The sequence below is a fragment of the Hippopotamus amphibius genome, chromosome 3 (assembly GCF_030028045.1).
Source record: "Hippopotamus amphibius kiboko isolate mHipAmp2 chromosome 3, mHipAmp2.hap2, whole genome shotgun sequence".
Taxonomy (NCBI): Eukaryota; Metazoa; Chordata; class Mammalia; order Artiodactyla; family Hippopotamidae; genus Hippopotamus; species Hippopotamus amphibius.
The window spans coordinates 169,895,927-169,918,336 of NC_080188.1; the positions used below are offsets into that span (position 1 = coordinate 169,895,927).

The following is a 22,410-nucleotide window of genomic DNA, read 5'->3' on the forward strand; positions in this document are numbered from 1 at the left end:
TAACCCTTCACAAAGTAGTACAATATTACCTGGAGCCAATATGACCAAACAAGCATAAACAAAGGCATTGCAATCTCCTGGCATTACCAGTTTATAGGATGATCAACTAGACAATTTAGAATATGCTCCTATTATATTTTCTGATGATTGCCGACATAAGCACACACAGTTTTAATTCTTATAAGAAACGTACAGATTCCGAAGAAAATATATGCAGTCCCAATCTGTGTATGCTTTAAATAACAAGGACTCCTAATTTTATTACTTAAACTTTCTACAACATAACTATTGCACAAAATAAGGTATAGTTCAAACTTAACATGTATGTTCAATAATACTGCCAATATAAATTTCTTATGTTGTTAATTTTTAATAACCCACAGTAGATCATCCCTAATCTCCTTTCCAAACACATGGGTTTCACAGACTATTTCACAGAACAAGGATCAGAAGCTAGAAAGATTCCTACTTCCTATCAACTCGCTATTAGTCTCACATACAACATACTATAAATATTATCATCTCCTTCAACAAAATCTCTAATTTATGTTGTTCTCATCTGCTTCAACATTCAAAGTCAGCACACTGCAATCTAATTACTGGATTAATGAACAATAAAACAAACACAGGCATTTGAAGAGGAAGAGCAAGGAATATTTGTCATAAACCTTTAAAGGAATCATAATCCCTGTTAACAGTGTTTAATAATTTGACAAAATTTATATCAGACTTTTTTATTCTAAAGACTTTTCCAAATGGTTCTCCTGACTATGATTTTGATATATACTTAAAAATATGTACACTATGCCTGATCTACACACCTCAGAAACATTCTCCAATTATCTTTCTTCTTCTTTTTGTATTCCTTTTTTAATTTTTTCACCAGAAATACTGAGTAGTCTGTGAATAATGTGCAAGTCAGTTACATCTGACCTGGTTTCTTTGTCTCATCATCTAGAAATCAGTCATGTTTTCCTGATACTGAAGTGCTAAGAACGGTTTTGTAAATCAAATCATAAAGCTCAAAAGAGGGCACTGAGCATTTTCATGTGTCCTGTGCAAAGAATGACCACCTAATTAATCATTTCTATCCCCAAATAGAAATAAACTAACCCAGCTCTGTTTCTGATGATAGAAATAATCTGTAGTCAAGAAAAACTCTTAAATTTTTATAATCTAATATGTTAAAATTTTAAGTTAATGTATTCTCGTACATACTTAACAATCCAAAGCCTATAGTATATTAGAAGCATTATGCATGACTCAAAGTTTTCATGGAATTTATTTTTTTTCATGGAATTTACATGTATTCCATCAGCAAAAGGTAATTCAATATACAGAAGTTGTTACAACATTAAATTATTATTGAATTTGTTAAATGTATAAATATATATAATTTGTAATAGGAAGAACTAATTTGGAATATGTCCTGTTATATTCACATTTATAAATTTCCTCATTAATGTACTCAGACATCCACTGACATGCTTTTACTATTTCTATGTGGATGTCTTCCAAATCTATATCCTCAGCCACACGTCTGCTAACGCATTCTCAAAATGTCCAAAATTCAATTCATTTTCTTCCCATAGCCTACTCTTTTCATGTCTTTATTTCTGTTAATATGCCAGTATCCACATCACACAGATTCACAACCTCAGCTACTGCCCCACTCATTCAACAAATATTTGCGTATCTGTTATGTGCCAGGCCTGTTCTAGGCACCTGGGATGTATCACAAGGAAAATAAAAATCCCTGTCCTAGCAGAATTAATATTCTTACATTCTCCTCCTTTCCACTCCTAAGTTTAGTGTTCTAACTCAGTCAATGCCACCACCACAACCTCTTTTACATTCATTCTCTCCTATCCTTTGACCTGAACTATTTCAGTGGACTCAAATGATTTACCAGGCTTGAGGTTTTCACCTCTAAAACACCTCACCAACGGCCGCCATATCAATCTTTCCAAAGCACCAGTTTGACTCCTCTGATTAGAAACTTGCAAGGATTTCCCAATGGCCACAAAATAAAGCCCAGACTCCTCTGTTGGCCTATAAGGCACCCAGAATGATCCAATCTATCTTTCTAGGCTTATCTTCCGAACTGAAGAAAACCAATTTCATTTTCACAACCTGACTCTCAAGTCAAAATGAATTACTTATTACTCATTTTAGAGACTTCAATATTTCTTCCATCTTTGCCTTTTGTTTATGACTATTACCTCTACCTGGAATCCCCTATCCCTACTCACATCTTTTCAATCTAATTTCCAAATCTTAACCATCCTTCAAGGTCCAGATCAAATTTAACCTCTTTTATGTTTTGTCCTGATTCCTCCAATTGGAAGTCATTACTCACTTCTCTGAAATCCTGTAGTACTCTGTTTGAAATCATTTATAGCACTTAATATTTCCACCTTATGCTTTAATTATTTATCTGTGTCACTTGTTTCCATTTGACTGTAAACTCAAGATTTTAGCCACCTTGCTTGTACTTTTATAAGAGAGGTACATCATAAATATTTCTAGATTACTTAATATCATCATTAAAGAAGTTACTAAGTTTTATTCACTAAATAAACATTACTTGATGTCTACTGTGTGCACTATGACAGGCTCTAAATAAATAATGGTGAATCAAAGAGAAGACAGTCCTATATAAATAGATACACTTTAATACAATATGTCAAATACTTTAAAAAATGATCGAAGCATATTGACGGCCTAACATAGAAGCAATTAAAAAGAAAAAAAAAAAGTAGGTGATATATGGCAAAGAGGGGAAACACCAAGAAGCAAGATAGAAAGATTAGACAAACAACTAACCATTCATGAACTAAGGAAATTAAAGATCTCTGAGATTTTTAAGCCTAGGTAAAAAGAAGGATGCTTGGTGATACTATTAACCAAGCTGTAAAAACACCAAAGAACTTGGGCAAAGAAAAGATAGGAGTTTGGATTAAGAAACCACTTTAGGTATCCAAAGGACAACTGAGATGGTCAGCAGACATTCGAAAACAGAGATCTACAATTCGGAAGACAGGTCACAGCTAGTGGTTAAGAGTTGGAAATTATCTACATAAAGGTGATTTGAAACTGTCTATGCTCTAAGTAAATGAAATTTTTCAGAAAATGAGAAGTGGGCCAAGGACAGAATCTTTTGGAATACAAAACAGCGGAGAAGACAATAAGGAAAAAAACAGATGTATAGAGTGCCATAAGAATTAAAGGGGCATTTCAAGGAGGAAGAAACATTAAAAATTATCAAAAGCTGCTTAGAGAAGACATATCGGTACCTCCATGTTTGCTGCAGCATTACTCACAATAGCCAAGACATGGACATAACCAAAGTGTCAACAGATAAATGGGTAAAGAACATGTGAGATACACACACACACACAAATACACAATGGGATACTATTCGGCCAAGAGAAAGAAGGAAATCCAGCCATTTGCAACAATTTGCATAAACCTTGAGGGCATTATGCTAAGTGAAGTAAGTCACAGAAAGATAAATACTGTATGATATCACTTACGTGTGGAATCTAAAAAAGCCAAACTCAGAGAAACCAAGAGTAAAATGATGGTTACCCAGGGCTAGGGGGTGGAGGAAATGGAAAGATACTGGTCAAAGAGTATAAACTTCCAGTTACAAGATTAATAAGTTCTGAGCATCTAACGTATAGCACAGTGATTACAGCTAATCCTGTATTATATACTTGAAAATTACAAAGACAATGGATCTTAAATGTTTTCACCACAAAAAAAAGAAATGGTAATTATGTGATTGAATAGAGGTTTTAAGCTAGTGCTATAGTGGTAATCATCTGCAATCTATAAATGTATCATATCAATCACTGTACACCTTAAATTTACACCATTGTTATATGTCAATTATATCTCAATAAAACTGGAAAAAAAATTTTAAAGAAAACTGAGAACCTTTGAGTTAAAACAGCAATCAAGGAACTAACAATTGTTCTGTTTCTTAAGCTGGCAGGTGAATATATATGCCTATTTACCTACCTATCTGTCCACCTGTCTGTCTGTCTATGTATCTATGTATCTATGTATCTATCTAATTGGAATGCTGAAACTGAATTATAAAGAAAAACAGCTAACATTAGAATGCCTAGACTCTGACTTTAGAGCCTACAACTTAAACTATCCATATGTAAGATTAATAAAATACATTCTTAGGTTAAAGGAAAGAAAAATTAAAAGCTGCTTAGAGATCAAGAAGGAAGAGACTAAGAAGAGGTATAATTAGATCTGAGGATCAGGAGCTCACTGGTGACCTTCAACTGTTTCAGTAAAGTGATGGGGCAGAAGCTAGATTAGATTGCTTTGAGTACACATGAGAACTGAGGATATGATGGCCACAAATACTGATCAATAATAAAAGTAATAATAGTTACCTTTACTGAATGGCTACTGTCAGATATTGTTTTGAGTATTTTAAATACACTATTGAACAGAGGCCCACAACTCTTTAATGTAAATATGATTCTCATTTTACCACTGAAGATCTGAAATTCAGAAAGTTTATTAAAGTATCTTGCCCAAGTACTGCTCATTCTGTAATCCATGCTTCTTTGAGAAAAAGATACATAGCCCACTATTTGGAATGAAATCTTATTTTCTAAGATTTACCTCTAATTTTGGCCTTTCAGTTTTCTGATACTCTCCCTTTTATTTCCAAAACTTTTCCAAACCATTAGATTTTTATATCAGGTGTGGTAACTAGCCTCTGAAATAGCCCCCAATGATTCTTAACTCCTCATAATAATGCTCTTGTGCAATCCCCTCCCATACTAAATAGGACTGATCTGTATAACCAATAGAATATCGCATAAATGACAGAGTACTACTTCCAAGGCTAGGTCATAAAAGGCACTGTGGTTTTCATCTAGCTCTCTCTTGGATTCCCAACTCTGGGGAAAGTCAGCCATGAAAAACCTGAAGCAGCCCTATGGAGAGGTCCAAATGCTAAGGAGCTGAGGCCTCCTGAAAAAAGCCAGCACAAACTTGTGAACCATTTGAGTGGGCCATTCTAGAATCAGATCCAGCCCCAGGCAAGCCTCAAGATGACTGCAGCCCCAACTAACATCTTGACAGCAACCTCACAAAATATCCTGAGCCAGAATCACCCAGTTAAGCTGCATAAGACAATAAATGTCTCTTATTGTTTCAGTAGTTGTAGGTAGTTTATTACAGAGCAATAGATAATTAATACATGAGGCTAGACTTGAAACACATTTTTATATTACAGAATGTAATGTTATTTGATCATAACCAACATTTTTGGCTTGTCTTAATCAAAGCACCTAAAATTTTTATTCCTATAAAGACACAAAAACTATGGAAAGGAAGACTATGACAATTTCAAGTAAGTGATTTATTTAGCAATATTAAGCAAAACTGCATTCCCATAAGTCACAGCCACCAATACTGTAATTTAACTTACACCGAATGCCCTTGAGAAGTCATATAGCTGCACTTCTGAGCTGGGAAAGAATAAATCTGACAGATTAAATCAGCATCTTCTTTGTCTAAGGATCCTATTCTGACGATAAAATAAAGCTGATAACAAATGCTCTTTTGTAACTAATGAAATCCGTATGGCTCATTCTTATATTTACTGTGGTAACAGTAGTAAATTCTCTGAGGGCAGAGGGCAATCTCACTTCAATTCTTATGGGCCACAGCATCTAGCACAGGACAAGTTGAAAATACTTTCGCAAACTGTACAGACTTTGTAACACAAAGCCTAACTATCCAAAATCAACACATTAGTTAATTTTTTTAAGTAAACTATGTTATTTTTATTATTTTATAGCATTTCCAGTTTCACGAAATATCAAAATGCAAAGTCATTTCTTATTTTTCCCAATTTTCATTATCTTTTATTTCTACACAAAATTCAAACCTCTTTCTTTTACTAGCCACAAGAAAAGTTCTTAGTGTGCTTGGCTTCCAGCCCTCTTTAATATACAAGGTTTGTACAGATTGGTAAAACGTTGTCCAAATACAGTAGTACGGCAACATAAAATTCTCACTCTGTTCTTAGTAACAGTTTGCAAGTTTATCTGAAACAAAACAAAAAAGGAACCCAAAGGTTCTGCAATACATCTTTACACTTATAAAAATGATTCCTAATCCATGAGTCTCAGAGCACTTCACAGCTCCAATTTCAATACTGTAAAACCTTAATAGGGACTTATGGTGCAGTGGTTAAGAGTCTGCCTGCCAATGCAGGGGACATGGGTTCGATCCCTGCTCCAGGAAGATCCCCACATGCCGCGGAGCAACTAAGCCCGTACACCACAATTACTGAGCCCATGTGCAGCAACTACTGAAGCCCACACACCTAGAGCCCGTGCTCCTGCAACAAGAGAAGCCCATGTACCGCAACAAAGAGTAGCCCCTGCTCACCACAGCTAGAGAAAGCCTACGCGCAGCAGCAAAGACCCAACACAGCCAATAAATAAGTAAATAAATAAATAAATTTATTTTTTAAAAAAGAATATATATTGTAATTGGGAGTTAAAAAAAATAAACCTTAATAAACTAGGTATTCTCTGTAGGCTAAATAATCTGCCCACAAATACATTAATACTTGTCAAAATACACAAAGATATCTGTACTTAATAAAATGCTACCGTATTTCATTGAGTCTAAGATACCATCAATTGTTAAAACACACCATTATTTTATGTACCATTGAGAAAGAAAAACATTATCTTACATGACATCTGTAAAATGAATCTCAACTTCAAAAGTGTAGGAGTGTGGAACAAGGAATGTGCATCTTAGAATCTATAAAATACAGTAATTCATTTGGTCAAAATGTAGTTTCTCAAGCAATGGATTCTAAAAGTCCAGCTATCATCAATTGATTTCCAAGAAATTTCATGACATTGAAAGGAGAGGGTCTTGTTATGCTAAAAGATTGAGTACCAACACAAATGTTGAGTACCAACACAAGCCTAAAATAAATGTCTGCTGAATAAATGAATAAAAGTTACTCCTATGGCTTATTTTTAATGATGATAGAAATTAACAGGCTATACTTTATTGAAAAGTATCTTCCATAGGTCAGGTCCTTGCTGGCACTTTCATATATTATTATATCTAATTCTCACAAAAATCTTGAAAGGTAAATATTATCCCCATTTTGCACACAAGAAAACTGAGGTTCAGAGAAATAAAATAACTGTTTAAAAGTCCACAGCCAATAAATGAGGGAAAGGCAATTAAAGCAAAATATTTAGATAAAATTAAAGCTACTTTCTCTACTGCCTTCAAGATGAATGGATCTCATATATCCTTCAAAAAATCTTTTTCTTTATTATACTCATTCCTAAAGGTTCTACCCTATTTTCACTATGTTAATAGACAAATTTCTCAAATGAAGAATACACATATATTGTCTCTATGACTTTAACCTCTTAAAACCTGGAATAAAGTTAGCAGAAGACAATTTATGTTCAGAATTCACTAATGAGCAACTTTTGTCATATCCAAAGGCCTATCCTAATCCTCGTTAACCTGTCTACAAAGTATGTCATTGCTCATAGTCCGTTTACCCTTAAGACCCTTAACTCCTGTGACAATGTTTTTTACAAGATTTCCTATCTGCATCTCTATTTTTCTGGGTTACATATTTTCCCTTAGTGAATTCTTTAATTACTATCTGAATTATAATAAATCTTATCTTTTGATACAATTTTTCAAATTTCAGCTAGTATTTATCTCTACATGTAGACATTTCACATATGAAATCAGCATATTTAAGATCTAATTTCATTAATTTACCACCCCCAAAAGTAGCTATTCTCTATCAGTTTCCCTAGGTTTAAACCATTACATTAAATTCTTCCCTCCTTCAACCCCATATCTAACTAATCATCCAACAGCTGTTATTTATTTATTTATTTATTTATTTATTTATTTATTTATTTATCTATTGGCTGCGTTGGGTCTTCCTTGCTGTGAGCGGGCTTTCTCTAGTTGCAGAGAGCAGGAGCCACTCTTCGTTGCGGTGCACGGGCTTCTCATTGTGGTGGCTTCTGTTGTTGCAGAGCACGGGCTCTAGGCACACAGGCTTCAGTAGTTGTGGCTCGTGGGCTCTAGAGCACAGGCTCAGCAGCTGTGGTGCACAGGCTTAGCTGCTCTGAGGTATGTCGGATCTTCCCAGGGCCAGGGATCGAACCCATGCCTCCTGCAGTGGCAAGCAGATTTTTAACCACTGTGCCACCAGGGAAGTCCCCAACGTCTGTTTAAAGCATAAATATTGAAGCACCTAAGTAAATCACTGTGCTAAGCAATAGAAAGATATACGTTAAAAAATGTTAAATAGAGACTTCCCTGGTGGTCCAGTGGTTAAGACTCTGTACTCCCAATGCAGGGATCACAGGTTCGATTCCTTTACTGTGGAACTAAGATCCCACATGCCACATGGCGTGGCCAAGAAAAAAAGTTTAATAGTATTACTTTAACTTTACCAATAATATTTTTATTTACTTTCAAATACTAATGAGAAAAAAAAGATCTAACTACTAAAATATTGTGCCTGCTTGCAATTACACAACTTGGAAGGGAGATGTTACTTTAATAGGATTCTGTGTTTAACAGGGCAGGTTCACAAAATATGCATTAAATTATTATTATTAATTATTGACATCATATTGTTAAAATTTTTAAAACATAATCAAAGTTGGTTAAACAATGGTTTAATTTTCCTTATATAAAACCTAGCATATTAAATAATATTATCTCTAAAATGGAAGTAAGAAAGGTCAAGGAGGAATTTCAAAATTCTGCATGTGATAGTAATTCCTTTCCCTAAAATATTTTCTTCTCTAATACATTATGCTTACAAAGAAAAAGGAAAAAGTTACCAATTTTCTCCCATTTTTCATCTCTGCCAAAAACCAAAGAAACTTTCAAAAATGTGTACATTAATCTTTTTTCTTTCATCAATAACCATCAACAAATAGTAACAAACTTTCTGTTCTATGAAATGCTAGCCTTTTTTTAAAAGGTAGAATTCTTTCAACTTTCATTTGTTCAATAATTGAATAAACAGTCTAAGTTGTCTTTTCCTAGCTACAGTTTCACTGACCCCCTTCCCCCAACTGTGTCAAGAGTAAATGAATCAAGTAAGATGCTGCTCAACTGTTAGTTTCAAACCACTAGGGATAGATATGTAATAATGGCTAATACTTATATGGTACTTCCTATGTGTAGTAACTATTATACCTCCTATCCTGTTTTCCAATTATTGATTCATTTCATTTCACACAATCCTCCAAAGTAAAAATTATTATTATTATTACCTCCAGTTTAAAAATAATTGTGGAACAGAAAGGCTAAATGACTTGCCCAAGCTCACGGGGTTATTACAATTTCTTTCTTTTTTTTTTTTTAAATCCATACTTTTTCTTTTTAAGTAGGTTTAAGATTAACCCTTACTTCCAATAATCTTTTATTTACTTATTTATTTACTTATTTATTTATTGGCTGTGGTAGGTCTTCACTGCTGCGTGCGGGCTTTCTCTAGCTCTGGTGAGCAGGGGCTACTCTTCGTTGTGGTGCACAGGCTTCTCATTGCAGTGGTTTCTCTTGTTATGGAGCACAGGCTCTAGGCGCATGGGCTTCAACAGTTGCAGCACATGGGCTCAGTAGTTGTGGCTTGCAGGCTCTAGAGCACAGGCTCAGTAGTTGTGGTGCATGGGCTTAGTTGCGCCTCGTCAAGTGGGATCTTCCTGGGCCAGGGATCGAACCCATGTCCGCTGCCCTGGCAGGAGGATTCTTAATCACTGCGCCCCCAGGGAAGTCCCTAAAATTTCAATTTCAGTGTTCTCTAAATCAATCCATTTTCCAATTTCTGAAATTTCTAACAAGAAATGAATTTTTGAAACTCCATGATACTAAGCAAACAAATCCTAGAAAAAAGATTTTGCAGTCCTCTTTAGCAAATAACTAATGGCAGCATAATTTGAAATATTCATATTTCAAATAAGCTTATTCTACTCAAAAAGAAAGGCTTAATCAAAAGATGTTTGAACTCTGTGATAAGAGGTGGTGACTCACTTGCTTATCAAGTTTTGTTACCTACTATTATAAATATATTTGAAAAACAGGAGAAAGAATATCATCTCAATTTTATCATCACTGATCACACTTGAGGGTATTGCATAAAACTAAGTAAAAGGCCTAACTCTGCATTCACTGAATAAACAAAACTAAAAGAATAAGACCAACTTCTCTCAATTGATACCAGGGTAATTCATTTCCAGATCTCTAGCCACACGTTGCAGGGGATAAACATGAACTTTTCATATTTTCTCCATTCACTGCCTTCAATGATGCTCTTCTGAACCTCTCTTTCTTATCCCTTATTGAATTCTCAGGCAGATCCCATAGCCTTTCAATTACATTCTGTTTTGCTGTGGTGGTGGTGGTGTCATCGTCGTCGTTTTTAAGTTTCTAAACATGCCAGACATTGCCAGATGCTGGTTGCTAACAGGTGTCTATGACTCTGCCTGACACACACAAGGCTTATGGGATATATCCTGATTTCAGATGTTTTAAGTGTGGGAAAACTGATTAAATAAGGTATTAATTCATGCTCTCACTATTTTTGACTATACTATTTGGTTTTCCTGTCTTTGGTCTTGGTTGCACCAATGCATCCTCCAGGATCTAAATTACACTCTCACTTTGCACCGATCCCTCTCCCCAGTCTCTTCTTTAATTCCATAATGGTTGACAACCAGGAGACCATTTAAACTCGCAACATGGTATTCCAGGCCGTTCACCCCTTGATCTCCCCCAGCCCACCTTTCCAAATCACACTATCTGCTCTCCAACATACCTTCTAAACCAGATTTTCACTATTATGCTTGGATACTTCCAACCCATCTATGCCTTTGTTCAATATTACCCTATATGCCTAGAATGCCACCAGTGCCCTGTCGCCTCTTCACCACATCATCAAACCCTACTCAGTCTCTAGTACCCAGTTCAAACACCACCTGTAAAGGCTTTCAAGATAAATACCTTTGATCTCCAGAGCAAGATCAATTGGCCATTCCTCTGTAACATAATAACAATATACTACGATTAGGAGACCACCCAAGTTATGAGCTCCTCCAGGACAGGGGCTTACCTATTTTTATATCACCAGCCCCCTGTGTGATCCTGACCATGTAACACCATGTTAAGAATCCAGGCTCTGAAATAAGACAAACCTGTGTGTAAATTCTGGTTTTACCATTCATTAGCTATGTGACCTTGGGCAATCTACTCAATCTAAGACTCAGTGACTTCTTAAAACAGGGATAACAAAACCTACCTTAGAGGGTAAAGGTTAAAAGTAAAATGCCTGACACAACAGAAACACTCAATAAACATTAGCTCTTGTTACTATCATCATCGTTTCATTATTTTTTTTTAAAGGAAGGGGATGCTCCTGAATACTTAATGAATTGGTTTAATACATATTCTAATCTTCTCTAGTCAGATATGCCCTGACTTTGACTTGGCAGCATGTTATAAGAGATGGGGGGGGGGGGTGCTCTTCATGTACAGGTGACATGTAACCTGTGTTAACATTCAGACAGACATGTTACAGAGAAATGGCCAAATGACTTTTCAACTTTCCCGAGTCTTACTCTCATCTCTACCTAATTCCTCAAGCCTTACCAAAATTCCCCCGTCCTGTCTCCTCACCTACAATAGGTTTCTACCTAGACGGTGCAATGGCTAATTATCTGTAGCTGAGTAAACAATACTTTTAAGATTTGAGTCTCTTAATTTACTTAGTCCTTCAACTGACACACACAAGAACTATTCGAGGTGGTCAATGTGATCTAATGAATTAGATTCAGATAAAATGTATTAATGCTGAGTATTTAAGTAATCATTAACAAGAACATTTAGGACTTCCTAGGTGGCACAGTGGTTAAGAATCCGCCTGCCAGTGCAGGGGACATGGGTTCCATCCCTGCTCCAGGAAGATCCCACATGCCGTGGAGCAACTAAGCCTGTGTGCCACAACTACTGAGCCTGGGCTCTAGAGCTCATGAGCCACAACTACTGAGCCCATGTGCCGCAACTACTGAAGCCCCCGCACCTAGAGCCCATACTTGGCACCAAAAGAGAAGCCACTGCAATGAGGAGACTGCACACTGCAATGAAGAGTAGCCCCTGTTCACTGCAACTAGAGAAAGCCTGTGTGAAGCAACAAAGACCCAACACAGCCAATAAATAAATAAATAAAATTTTTTTTAAAAGGAACATTTAAATTCATATAGGCTCTTACAAAGAAAATTCATTCTTAAATTAAAAGTAAGGAAATGTTTATATGACAGTGATAAGCCTCAGCAAGGTATAGCAGTGAGCAGGAGGTCAATATTTTTATTTCAGGCTGTGCTATCAGCTAGTTGTGAGACTGACCACATATCTTGGCCTTTCTGCCCTCAATTTGTTCATCTGTGAAACAGAGGGCTTGAGAACGTCTTTTTCAACTCTAAAACCAATTCTAGTATTAAAAATTAAATTTCCACTAGAAAATTGAAGAGAAATAAAATTAGCCACTAAAAACTCAAAGGATTCACTTAAGCTATTCAGACATACTTAGAAATGCATATATGGATTTCACCCCAGTTTTTTTTAAAAAAAGGAAAGAAGACGCAGGCACAGTCTACAGCTGAAATGAATACAAGTTACAAGTAACCAAGGAAAACTAATTTATTTCAAAACCACACAATTGTCCCCACCTGAATTTCTTACTGTATATAAAAAGGACAATTTATTAATGTAAATGTCACAGATAACAGGAGAAATACCTAAAATCAATAAAGCCAGTTTCCTAGAAAACCTGACTGGACAAGCCCCGAGAGACAAAATTTGAGATTCGGTTTCCCTCACGAAGATACTGTTAACCTAGCATTAACTAATACCGTTGAGCTCTGCAGAAGAAATAATTTCAGTAGCAAATATAGGCATTGTCTAAACACTTTCCATAATATAACTCATATAATCCTCACAAAAGTCCTGTAACTACTATTACTGTCCCCATTTTACAAATGAGGAAACTGAAGCACAGAGAGGTAGAATGACTTGCCTGAGGTCATTCAGCTAGTAAACTGTGCAACTGGAATATGAACCTAGACAGTCTGGCCTCAGAGTTTGTTCTCTGTATGCGTTACTGGCATACAAGCATTTGATGAAAAAGAGTTAAACAATAAAATGAATCAGGGTGATTGTGTCCTTGAATCACAACCTCTTTGGACCTCATTTCCCACTCAAGTGAAAAATGGAATTGGACTAATAATCTCTGAAATTCCTTACAAGTCTAACGTTCCATGATTTAAGGAATGATCCAAAAAGCCAAAAGCCACAACTGTGGCTTCCACTCTTATCTTCCTCTTTTTACACTTATCACTATATCTCATTATCTTTTTTCTTATGGCTCATCTTTATAATGTCCTCTATTTAACAGCTGCCTACCTTATAACAGTTACACTAATAATCTTGAGGAAAAAATAAATTAACAGAAGTGAACTCTGACCTCCAGACCACACTCTACTACCTCCAAACCATGCAGACTGAGACCTGGGACTAAAAATAGACTAGCCATTACTTCAGCAGGTACTGGAGAACAGGTCAGACTACATCTAAATGTATGTATGTATAAATGGATGGATTTATTTATTTTTCATAAAGCAGTATGATGTAGGAATTAAGAGCAGGGGCTCTTTCAATCTCATCTCTGCTAACCACAATTAGCAGTTTCAACACAATCAGTTACTTAATGGCTCTAAGACTCAGGTTCCCTATCTACAAACAAGGCTAACACTAACAACCTAAACAGCTTGCTATAAAGAGAAAATGTTTTCAAAGTAATGCCATAGTGAGCGACAAAGTAAGTACTCAAAAAATAACAGCTGTTGTTACTACCATTGTTACCACCACTGTTATTTACAATTCCCATATAAAAGCAAGAGCTCCAAAGTATGACAAATTTGACTTCAAATTCTGGCTCTACTACTTACTAGGTGTGCGGCCATGAAGAAATTGATTAGTCTCTCTAAGCCTGGGTTTCCTCATCAGTAAAATGGAGATAATAAATCATCTATCTCATAAGACTGTTGTGAAGATTAAATGAGGGACTTCCCTGGTGACACAGTGGTTAAGAATTTGCCTGCCAATGCAAGGGACACAGGTCGATCCCTGATCCAGGAAGACCCCACATGCCGCAAAGCAACTAAGCCCGTGTGCCACAACAACTGAGCCTGCGCTCTAGAGCCTGCAAGCCACAACTGCCGAAGCCCACGAAGCCTGCGTGTGGCAACTACTGAGCCCATGTGCTGCAACTACTGAAGCCCACGCGCTTAGAGCCCGTGCCCCGCAACAAGAGAAGCCACCTCAGTGAGAAGCCCGCACACCACAAATCTAACATTCCATTAGCCCCTGCTCGCTGCAACTAGAGAAAGCCCTCGCACAGCAACAAAGAACCGACACTGCCAAAATTAAATAAGTAAATCTATTAACAAAAAATATTAAATGAGGTAACATAGCTGCTGACACCTGATTCCTAACTAGTCAATAAATGTTAATTCCTTTCTCCTTAATGACAAAATGACCACATTTCCACTAATTCAATTCAAAGAGGAGAGAATGGAAGTGGGACTCTCAGGGAAGACAACTTTCTTTTCTCTAACATTCTGTACAGGGGGGACATACCAGAGAATCTTCACTCGTGAGATTCCCTTTATCCTCTTACGTGCTTCCTAAGACTAGAGAGCTTACTCTCAGGCCACCTCCAATCATTCTGAAAGGAGTACTGTGCTCTAAGGCAGCAACTCTCAGAAATCCTTTCAGGGAACCCCAAAGGTCAAAACTATTTTCTTAATAATACTACAACTTCATGTGCTTTTTTCGCTCTCATCCTTTCATGTGGTACACAGTTGAGTTTTCCAGAGGCTACATGAAAATGTGATGTCATGTCTCTGATGGCTAGCAGAAGGTGTGCTTGTATTCTCTTGTGTTTCAGACATTTCTCAGTGTTAATTTCTAATATAGCATATTATCAATAGACATTAGAATCCTCAATAATTTTTAAGAGTTTCAAATGATCCCAAGACCAAAAAGTTCAAGGACTACTTCTCTAAGGTTTAGAAAAAGCTCACAAAGTGCATGATTACTCTGCGAATTACAACTTTACCAATTTAGCCTAAATAAGTAATTCACACAATAATCTAAATCCTTCTTATTTCCTGTATGATTACATTTCAGCCCTTCAATCTTCAAAAAAAAAAATCACTTGTTCACTAATTATTTATGAATATTCAGTGACAGTACTGGGTCTAAGGACTTTTATCTTCTTATTCATGATCTACAGTTTTTCTAAATACCACAGGTCATCTTTAGTAAGAAATGACTATGTTTTCTTAATCAACACACTGTCCCTCTTGTTACAGAGAATATGAAAACTGTAAGTTATGCTTACAGCAGGTTAATTAAACTTTCCTCTGACGTATAATAAACAATTTTTTAAGGATTTTCTGATCAGTACCCATAGATACCACATAGACAGTGATGGGAAGAAACAGGTAACAAAATTTCCTCCTATAAACAAATTAAATTTAAAGGCATATAACACAAAAAGTTTGAAAAGCCAGGGAGAATTCTTCCATCTTATTTACAAAAGTGATCCAAATTTATAACCATGTTCCAAGTCCTCAATCTGCAATCTTCCCTTTCTACACCATTTTTAATTTTGAAAACACTATGTTGACTGAAATATAAAATCAAAAACACACACACAAAAATATTGTTTTCTGTTTTTTTCTATTTTTAAGATAACAAAAGAGCTAGAGTTTAATGACAAGTCTATCAGCCTACAGCACATAATAGAGCCCCTATAAATATTTGTTGAATGAATGAATGAATAACTCTTTAAGGCATTTGTTCATAAGCATTGTCTTCATAAGCATTGTCTACTTAGCTTCTTTTGGCATTTACCAGGTAAGGGGAAGACCTGAAAAGGAAAATACAGCTGGGCAAGAACCCTAACAAATTTTGACAATCTCTCAATCCCAAAGGCCAATTAAATACCAAGCAACCCACAAACCACCTCCAGCTAAGCTGCACAGCTTGAGCAGAATCTTCCAAACTTTTTTTATGTCACATCACTATTAAAAAAAAGTTTACAGGACTTCCCTGGTGGTCCAGTGGTTAAGAATCCGCACTCCCAATGGAGGGGGCCCAAGTTCCATCCCTGGTCAGGGAACTAGATCCCGCAGTGCATGCCACAATTAAGAGTCTGCATGCCACAACTAAAAGATCCCGCACGCCACAATGAAGATTCCACATGCAGCAACAAAGATCCCATGTGTAGCAACTAAAGACCCTGTGCAGCCAAAATAAGTTAAAAAAAAAAAAAGTTTACTATGCACCTCCAATATATGTACATTTATTTATAAATTATCTCCTTCTACAACTGTGTACATCAAAAAACACAGAATTTTTTTAAATTGAAGTTTTAAAATATGAGACAAAAATAAAATAAATAATTTAAACTTTCATTTGTGAATAATACAAAAATATTTTTAATCTCTCTTAAGAAATTATTAATAACAATACTTTTAAAAAACACCCTAACAGAAAAGGTTCATTACTTTTTTAAAATCTTAATTTTTAGTATTTCAAAGGCTGAGTTCAAACTTCAGGATTCAGTTAATTTTGAAACTCAATTATAACAGCTCTAAGCTGGAAAACAGACCTTACAAAGGCAGAATACTCTAATACATAACATATATTTAGGATGAAGTTCACTGTGGATGTTCACTGTGGACAACAGATGTAAAATCTTATTTCAAAGAATTATCTTAATTATTTTGAAACTTTCTGGCAAACTTCTTGTCAGGTCTATTAAAGTATCATTGTTTTTTCTGTAATTTAGCTGACAAAAAGCTAGTACTAGAAGTAGAACTGTCAGCTCTGCCAGTTTCTTGTTGTTCATGTGTGCCTACATTATTGGTTCTGCTATTGAGGCTTCTTTACAGGAGTCTCTTTAAGTTACATCCATTTTATAAGAGTTAGTTTAGTCAAAACTAGATAATATCCATAAATTCATCTAACTGTGCACCCATAAAATAGATTAATTGCTATTTGCTGAAAGTGAACAAACAAGTCAGAAAACTATTAGCAATTCTTGTCTCTCTTTCCCTCAGACTACCTCCTAAACAAGGTCATCGCATCAATCCATTTATTCAATATTAGTAACATTTCATTTCTTCCTGTCTTATGCCTAAAAATGAATATAATCAAGACTTCTAAAACTCCCTTCTCTTATTCCATGGGTGTGTTGGGTGCTCTCCTTTGGGGGCTATGATGTAAATATACTTGAAACCCCTAGCCAGCACAACTCAAGTCAGTCTCTGAAGTGATTTTCAGATTAGGACTAGATTTGAAGCCAGGACTAATTTCCCATGGTCACCCCAGGTCAAATAAGATTCTTATGTTCTTATGATCTGGGCCTTCACCCAAAAACTGATGCAAAATCAACCTTCAGGGATGGATGGACAAGTATAATCTGTCCAGTATACTTACCCTAACATACTTTATTATACAGACATAATAAAGAACAGTAATAGCTTCCTGTCTTACACAACATTCACTCTCTCACATAAGAAACATTTGTAAATGCTTGGCATCTTACCACCATACTCACTTACAGATGTTATTTTAAATATGCTATACTGTACTTTCATTTGCAGAGGTGCCTGAAAGAAAAAGTGTGGTTTGTGCCCCATCGGGTGGCCAAACTGGAAATTTCAAACAAGTTCCAGCAAGGCAAGCTAACCCTAACTAATCAACTTAATACCTTTGGGAAATTGAAGCCTCCAACACAAGTGTTCTCAAGGGAGAGCTCTATAAATGAAAATCACAATAATGTTATGGCAATGTTTCCTTACACTTGAAAATAAGGGCTATGCAGTTTATGGGGAATCCTTTCCCAAATCTTGCAACAAAAAATTAAACTGTGACCATCACTTTTTACTTAAGTTAAATAAAAGCTTCATTGCATCAGCTTTCCAGTTACGGATTAAAATATCATCAAAAACTTTTTGAAAGGAGACTATTAATTTAAAAGGATGCTATTAATAGTAACGCTTTAAGTTCTGTCCTCTTCATATACCAAACATAATGAAACCAGGAAAATGTACAGAAATGTGGAGCTATATGGGTCCTTAGAAAATAGCGGGCTATGAACTTAGAAATCATCAAGTCCAGTTCTCTCACTTTACAGATGAAGAACCTAAAGCCCAGAAAGACGACGTGATTTTATCAGGGTCACCCAGTCAGGGTGACCTGACCCCCAATGCTTACACATCTGTGCTCAAGAGACTAGCTATCTATATGTGATCCTGGACAAATAACTTAACCTTTCTGGACCTTAGTTTCCTTGCCTGAAAAAAACAAGGAGATAGATAATCTCTCAATTCCCTTTTAACTCTAAAATCCTGAAATTTAGATACCTCATTATTTTAGTACCTTACAAAACTACAGTGTACACTGAAAAAAACCATTCCTGGTTCCCGAGAAACCAAAGCAGCACAGGACCCTAGGGAAGAAAACACAAGTCAGCAGCCTAAGGCACCAAATATATTTGCTTCTTTTGCTAATATTCTGTAAAATATTAACATGGTCATACTAGTCTATTTGGTTGAGGCTGGTCTAAATTAATTTTGATTAATCAATTACAGAGCTCTAAAATATACAATCACTAATTCTAAATTTTAAAAAGTGCTCTTATAAACATTTATTGATATTCTATATTATATGTCAAGATTTACACTCAAATAGATTACTGGAAACAGGGATAGTCTCTTCCCATTTGTGTTTATTCTTTGTAAAAACTATTCACAAATGGATCAAACTGATTTTCTTTATATGGTTTCTCCATGTTGCTCTATTCTTTTATGCTTTATTATTCTGCCTATGAAGACTGAGTCTATGAACTCCACATTTCATTTTTAAATTAGAAACTAATAATTTTCAGGATATTGATGGATCACTAACAATAATTTTAACAATCCAAAAAATGAAAGCCATTAAAAGTTAAATCAAAAACCTATGAACTACAACGGACCTTGAAAAGCTCTGGCCCTATATTCTTATTTTATGAAAGAGGAAAGAAGAAAGAACCCTGGAAAGGCAAAAAGACTGTCCCCGTGGCCTCATGATGAACATGTACAAGAACGAGCACTTACTGTATGACTGTGTATACACAATAATACATATAATCATAGATGTAAAACAACATTTTCAGCTTCTATCTAATGCTCTGCTTATTTCAAGTAAAATTTAATAGAGCAAAATGAAATTAAACTAAAAATGCTGAACAGTTCATAGTGATTCACAGCACTAGAAAGCAGCCTATGCTAGAAATCAGGGGTAATAGACCCAAATTTCATCACCAGTACTTGAAAAACAAATTCAAGTGTCTGTCCTACTAACAGTGTTTCAAGAGCATCATCTTTATATATGAGAAGCTACATGTTACTGCATTACGAGAAGGTTCTTTTCTTTAGCAAATGCTAACATCTTTTATGACGTCCTTTTTTCCCCAAAGTTTTTAAGCTGCCAAAATTCCTGGACTCTAAAGACTCTTATTTATGCTCTTTATTTTTAAAGGAAAAGCACCAGCTTTTGCGAAACAATATACAACACACGGACTCCAACCCTACAAAAAAATGTCTTTAATGGCTCCAATTCACAAAGAAAAGTGCTCCTAATTAACTCTGCCTACCAATGAGCTTATCCAAGACAGGAGTCACACAGTAGGGACTCTATGCAGAATAAAATTTCAAATATCCACAATTACTGAATTTTAAAAAAATAATAATTTCTAATTGGCCTAGGAAAGATAATGCAGTCACACTATGAAATGTGTTCCTCTCCTCTCTGACCAACCTAAAGTAACCATTTAGGACTAGTGTCCAAATGGAGTATGTGAATGAAGAGTCTCAGAATGACTCCAGCCACAAAGCTGCCACTATAAATCAAGAGGTAATTGCATCTTCAAACTAAATCTTACGCTTCTCCTTCCAGCCCCAGAAATTGTATTCCAAATTAATACAATTCTATGAAACAGTTAAGTGCTGTAATACTTAAAATTAATCATGGCATACAATCAGCCACTCTTACTTTTCCCCAAATGAAGCATTCCATACTATATAACAAGTATAAGATGTTAGTTCAGCATGCTGTGTTCTATGAAGAACTGGCAGTGGTGCTGAAAATTACTACTAGAAAGATGAAAGACCAATACCTTCTTTTCAATAAAAACCATCGTCTGGACTCTAGCCAAGGTTTTAAAACTGACCAAATGTTATTAGAAACAATAAATCAAAAACTCTACAGGCTGAAAAGCTAGTCCCTTATTTCATTCTTACAAACTGTAGCCACAAAACATTTTAAGAAAATTAAGCAAAAAGAAAGCATTAATGATTCTAGGCCTTTCATTTCTGGCAATAATCAAATACTGTATGTTACACGATGAATTTATTTTACAATCTTCAAGCTTCTGTTTAACCTACTTACATCCCTTTCCTTGCCTTTTTCAATTATTACAATTGTTACACGAATAAATAAACTCATATGCTATTGCCTAAACATCCTATCAATGAACTTAAAATAGAAAATTAGAGAACCGAAATATCTTAATTCATAAAATCTAGCCAGCATATTTGTGTTCATATTGATTTTATACTCTTTGTTCCTGCACATATCAGATGTGAATTCCTGGAGGTTACAGATTAAGTCTTTCTCTATCCAGGAGCTGAATTGCCAGCCACTGAGAATAACCTACTGCAATGCTTAAAGCCCTTCAGGTATCTCGGCTTCTGAATACATAAATGAACTCATTACCTTCACTTTTCCTTTCATTAATGTAAGGTTCCTTATCACTATCTATTAAATACCCTTCAGGAGCTGTTACCACAGAAATTAAGGGTGAAGAGGGCCATGATTTCTGTAATACACAAGTATATTTTAAAAGTACACTGTTTACAAGGTAGTACTTTTCTCCCTAGCTAACAAAAATTTTAGGGAAGAAAACCTGAAAATTTTAATAATTCCCTTCACTTCCTTCCCCTTCCCCTCACTCCATTCCAAAACAACAGAAAAGCCCAAACCAAAGATATGATTACTTTATATACTTCATGCAATCAGTGAAAAGACGTCTTATTATCAAAACAAAATAGTTGATTATGATATGTCTGCATATTGTAACCACCGCATGTGTGATACAAATTCAAATCAAGTTTCAACCCCGTTACAATGCCTTTGTCAACAGTGGGCAAGTGGGAAAAAGCTGAAAGGCTCTGTGGAATGAAGGAAGCCACTGGAGGGGCTTATCTGGGGAGAGAAGGATTCCTTGGTGCGAGGTGAGCAGAGAGAAACAAGACCTACCCTTGGCGAGGGGGCGCTCGCCCAGGGCGGGGACCAGAGGTCAGGGTGAGCGGGAGGAGGGGATCACCGCGGAACCGCCGCGACCCCGGGTTACCCTCACCCCGCGACTCCCCCACCTGCGGCTCGCCCTCCCACCACCCTTCCCCAGCCCCGGCCGGCCGTGCCGTCCCTCCCGGCCCGCCGCCCGCATATCCGTTACCCCGGCGGCAGCGGGGCTGCGGGGGAGGGGAAGGTCAGCGGGGCCCGGAGGGGGCCGGCCGCCGCGGGGATGCCGCAGTGGCTCCCCGCCGCACCGGGGCAAAGTCCGCCCGGGCGCGGGGAAGCAGCAGGAGCGGAAGGCGGCGGTGGAGGTCGGGACTGGCGAGATGGTGGCCCTTCCGAGTCCTCCCACTCCCCGGCCGCCGCCGGTACCTCATACTGGATGTATTGCTTCCTCCACTCGGGAGTGATGTGCGCTGAGAGGTGCTCGGCGAACTTCATCCTGCCGTCTCCCCCTCACTCCCACTCGGGTCCAGCAGTTACAGGCGGCGGCGGCGGCGGCGGCGGCAACAGCGACTCCGACTCCTCCCCACATGGGCCCTGGCGCGGCGCGGCGCTGCGCTTCTCTCCTCCTCCGCCGCCGCCGAGGTCTCCTCAGAGCCGCCCTCCCGCCATCTTCCTCCTCCTCTCCATAGCCCCGCCCCGCCCTGCCCTCTATACGTCATTGCCATGGTAACCGCCTACGCGCACCGACGAAAAGGGCGGAGTAAGGGGCAGGATTTGGGTCCATCCGTTAAGGCTCCGCCCCTTCTGGGCCGGACGTGCTGAAGGCGCCTCCCCTGACCTCTTCCGTCTGGCTCCTGTTGGCCTTGCAGCTGCCTTCTACCGCCTGCCTGGGAAGCGACAGTCTTGTTATTACAATTAATATTAACACTG

General features: G+C 37.1%; 1 protein-coding gene across 2 annotated transcripts in view; it reads right to left on the bottom strand.

Moving 5' to 3' along the window:
- XPR1 (xenotropic and polytropic retrovirus receptor 1) overlaps positions 1 to 22,166 on the bottom strand; it is a 190,075-nt gene extending 167,909 nt beyond the window's left edge. Inside the window, exon 1 of one of the 2 annotated variants that reach the window (XM_057727866.1) lies at positions 21,907 to 22,166. In XM_057727866.1, coding sequence (XP_057583849.1) covers positions 21,907 to 21,975 — 69 coding nt within the window. In that variant the 5' untranslated portion in view covers positions 21,976 to 22,166. The remainder of the gene's footprint in view (positions 1 to 21,906) is intronic. The other variant, XM_057727867.1, reaches the window with a different exon arrangement.
- Positions 22,167 to 22,410: the final 244 nt, after the last annotated feature.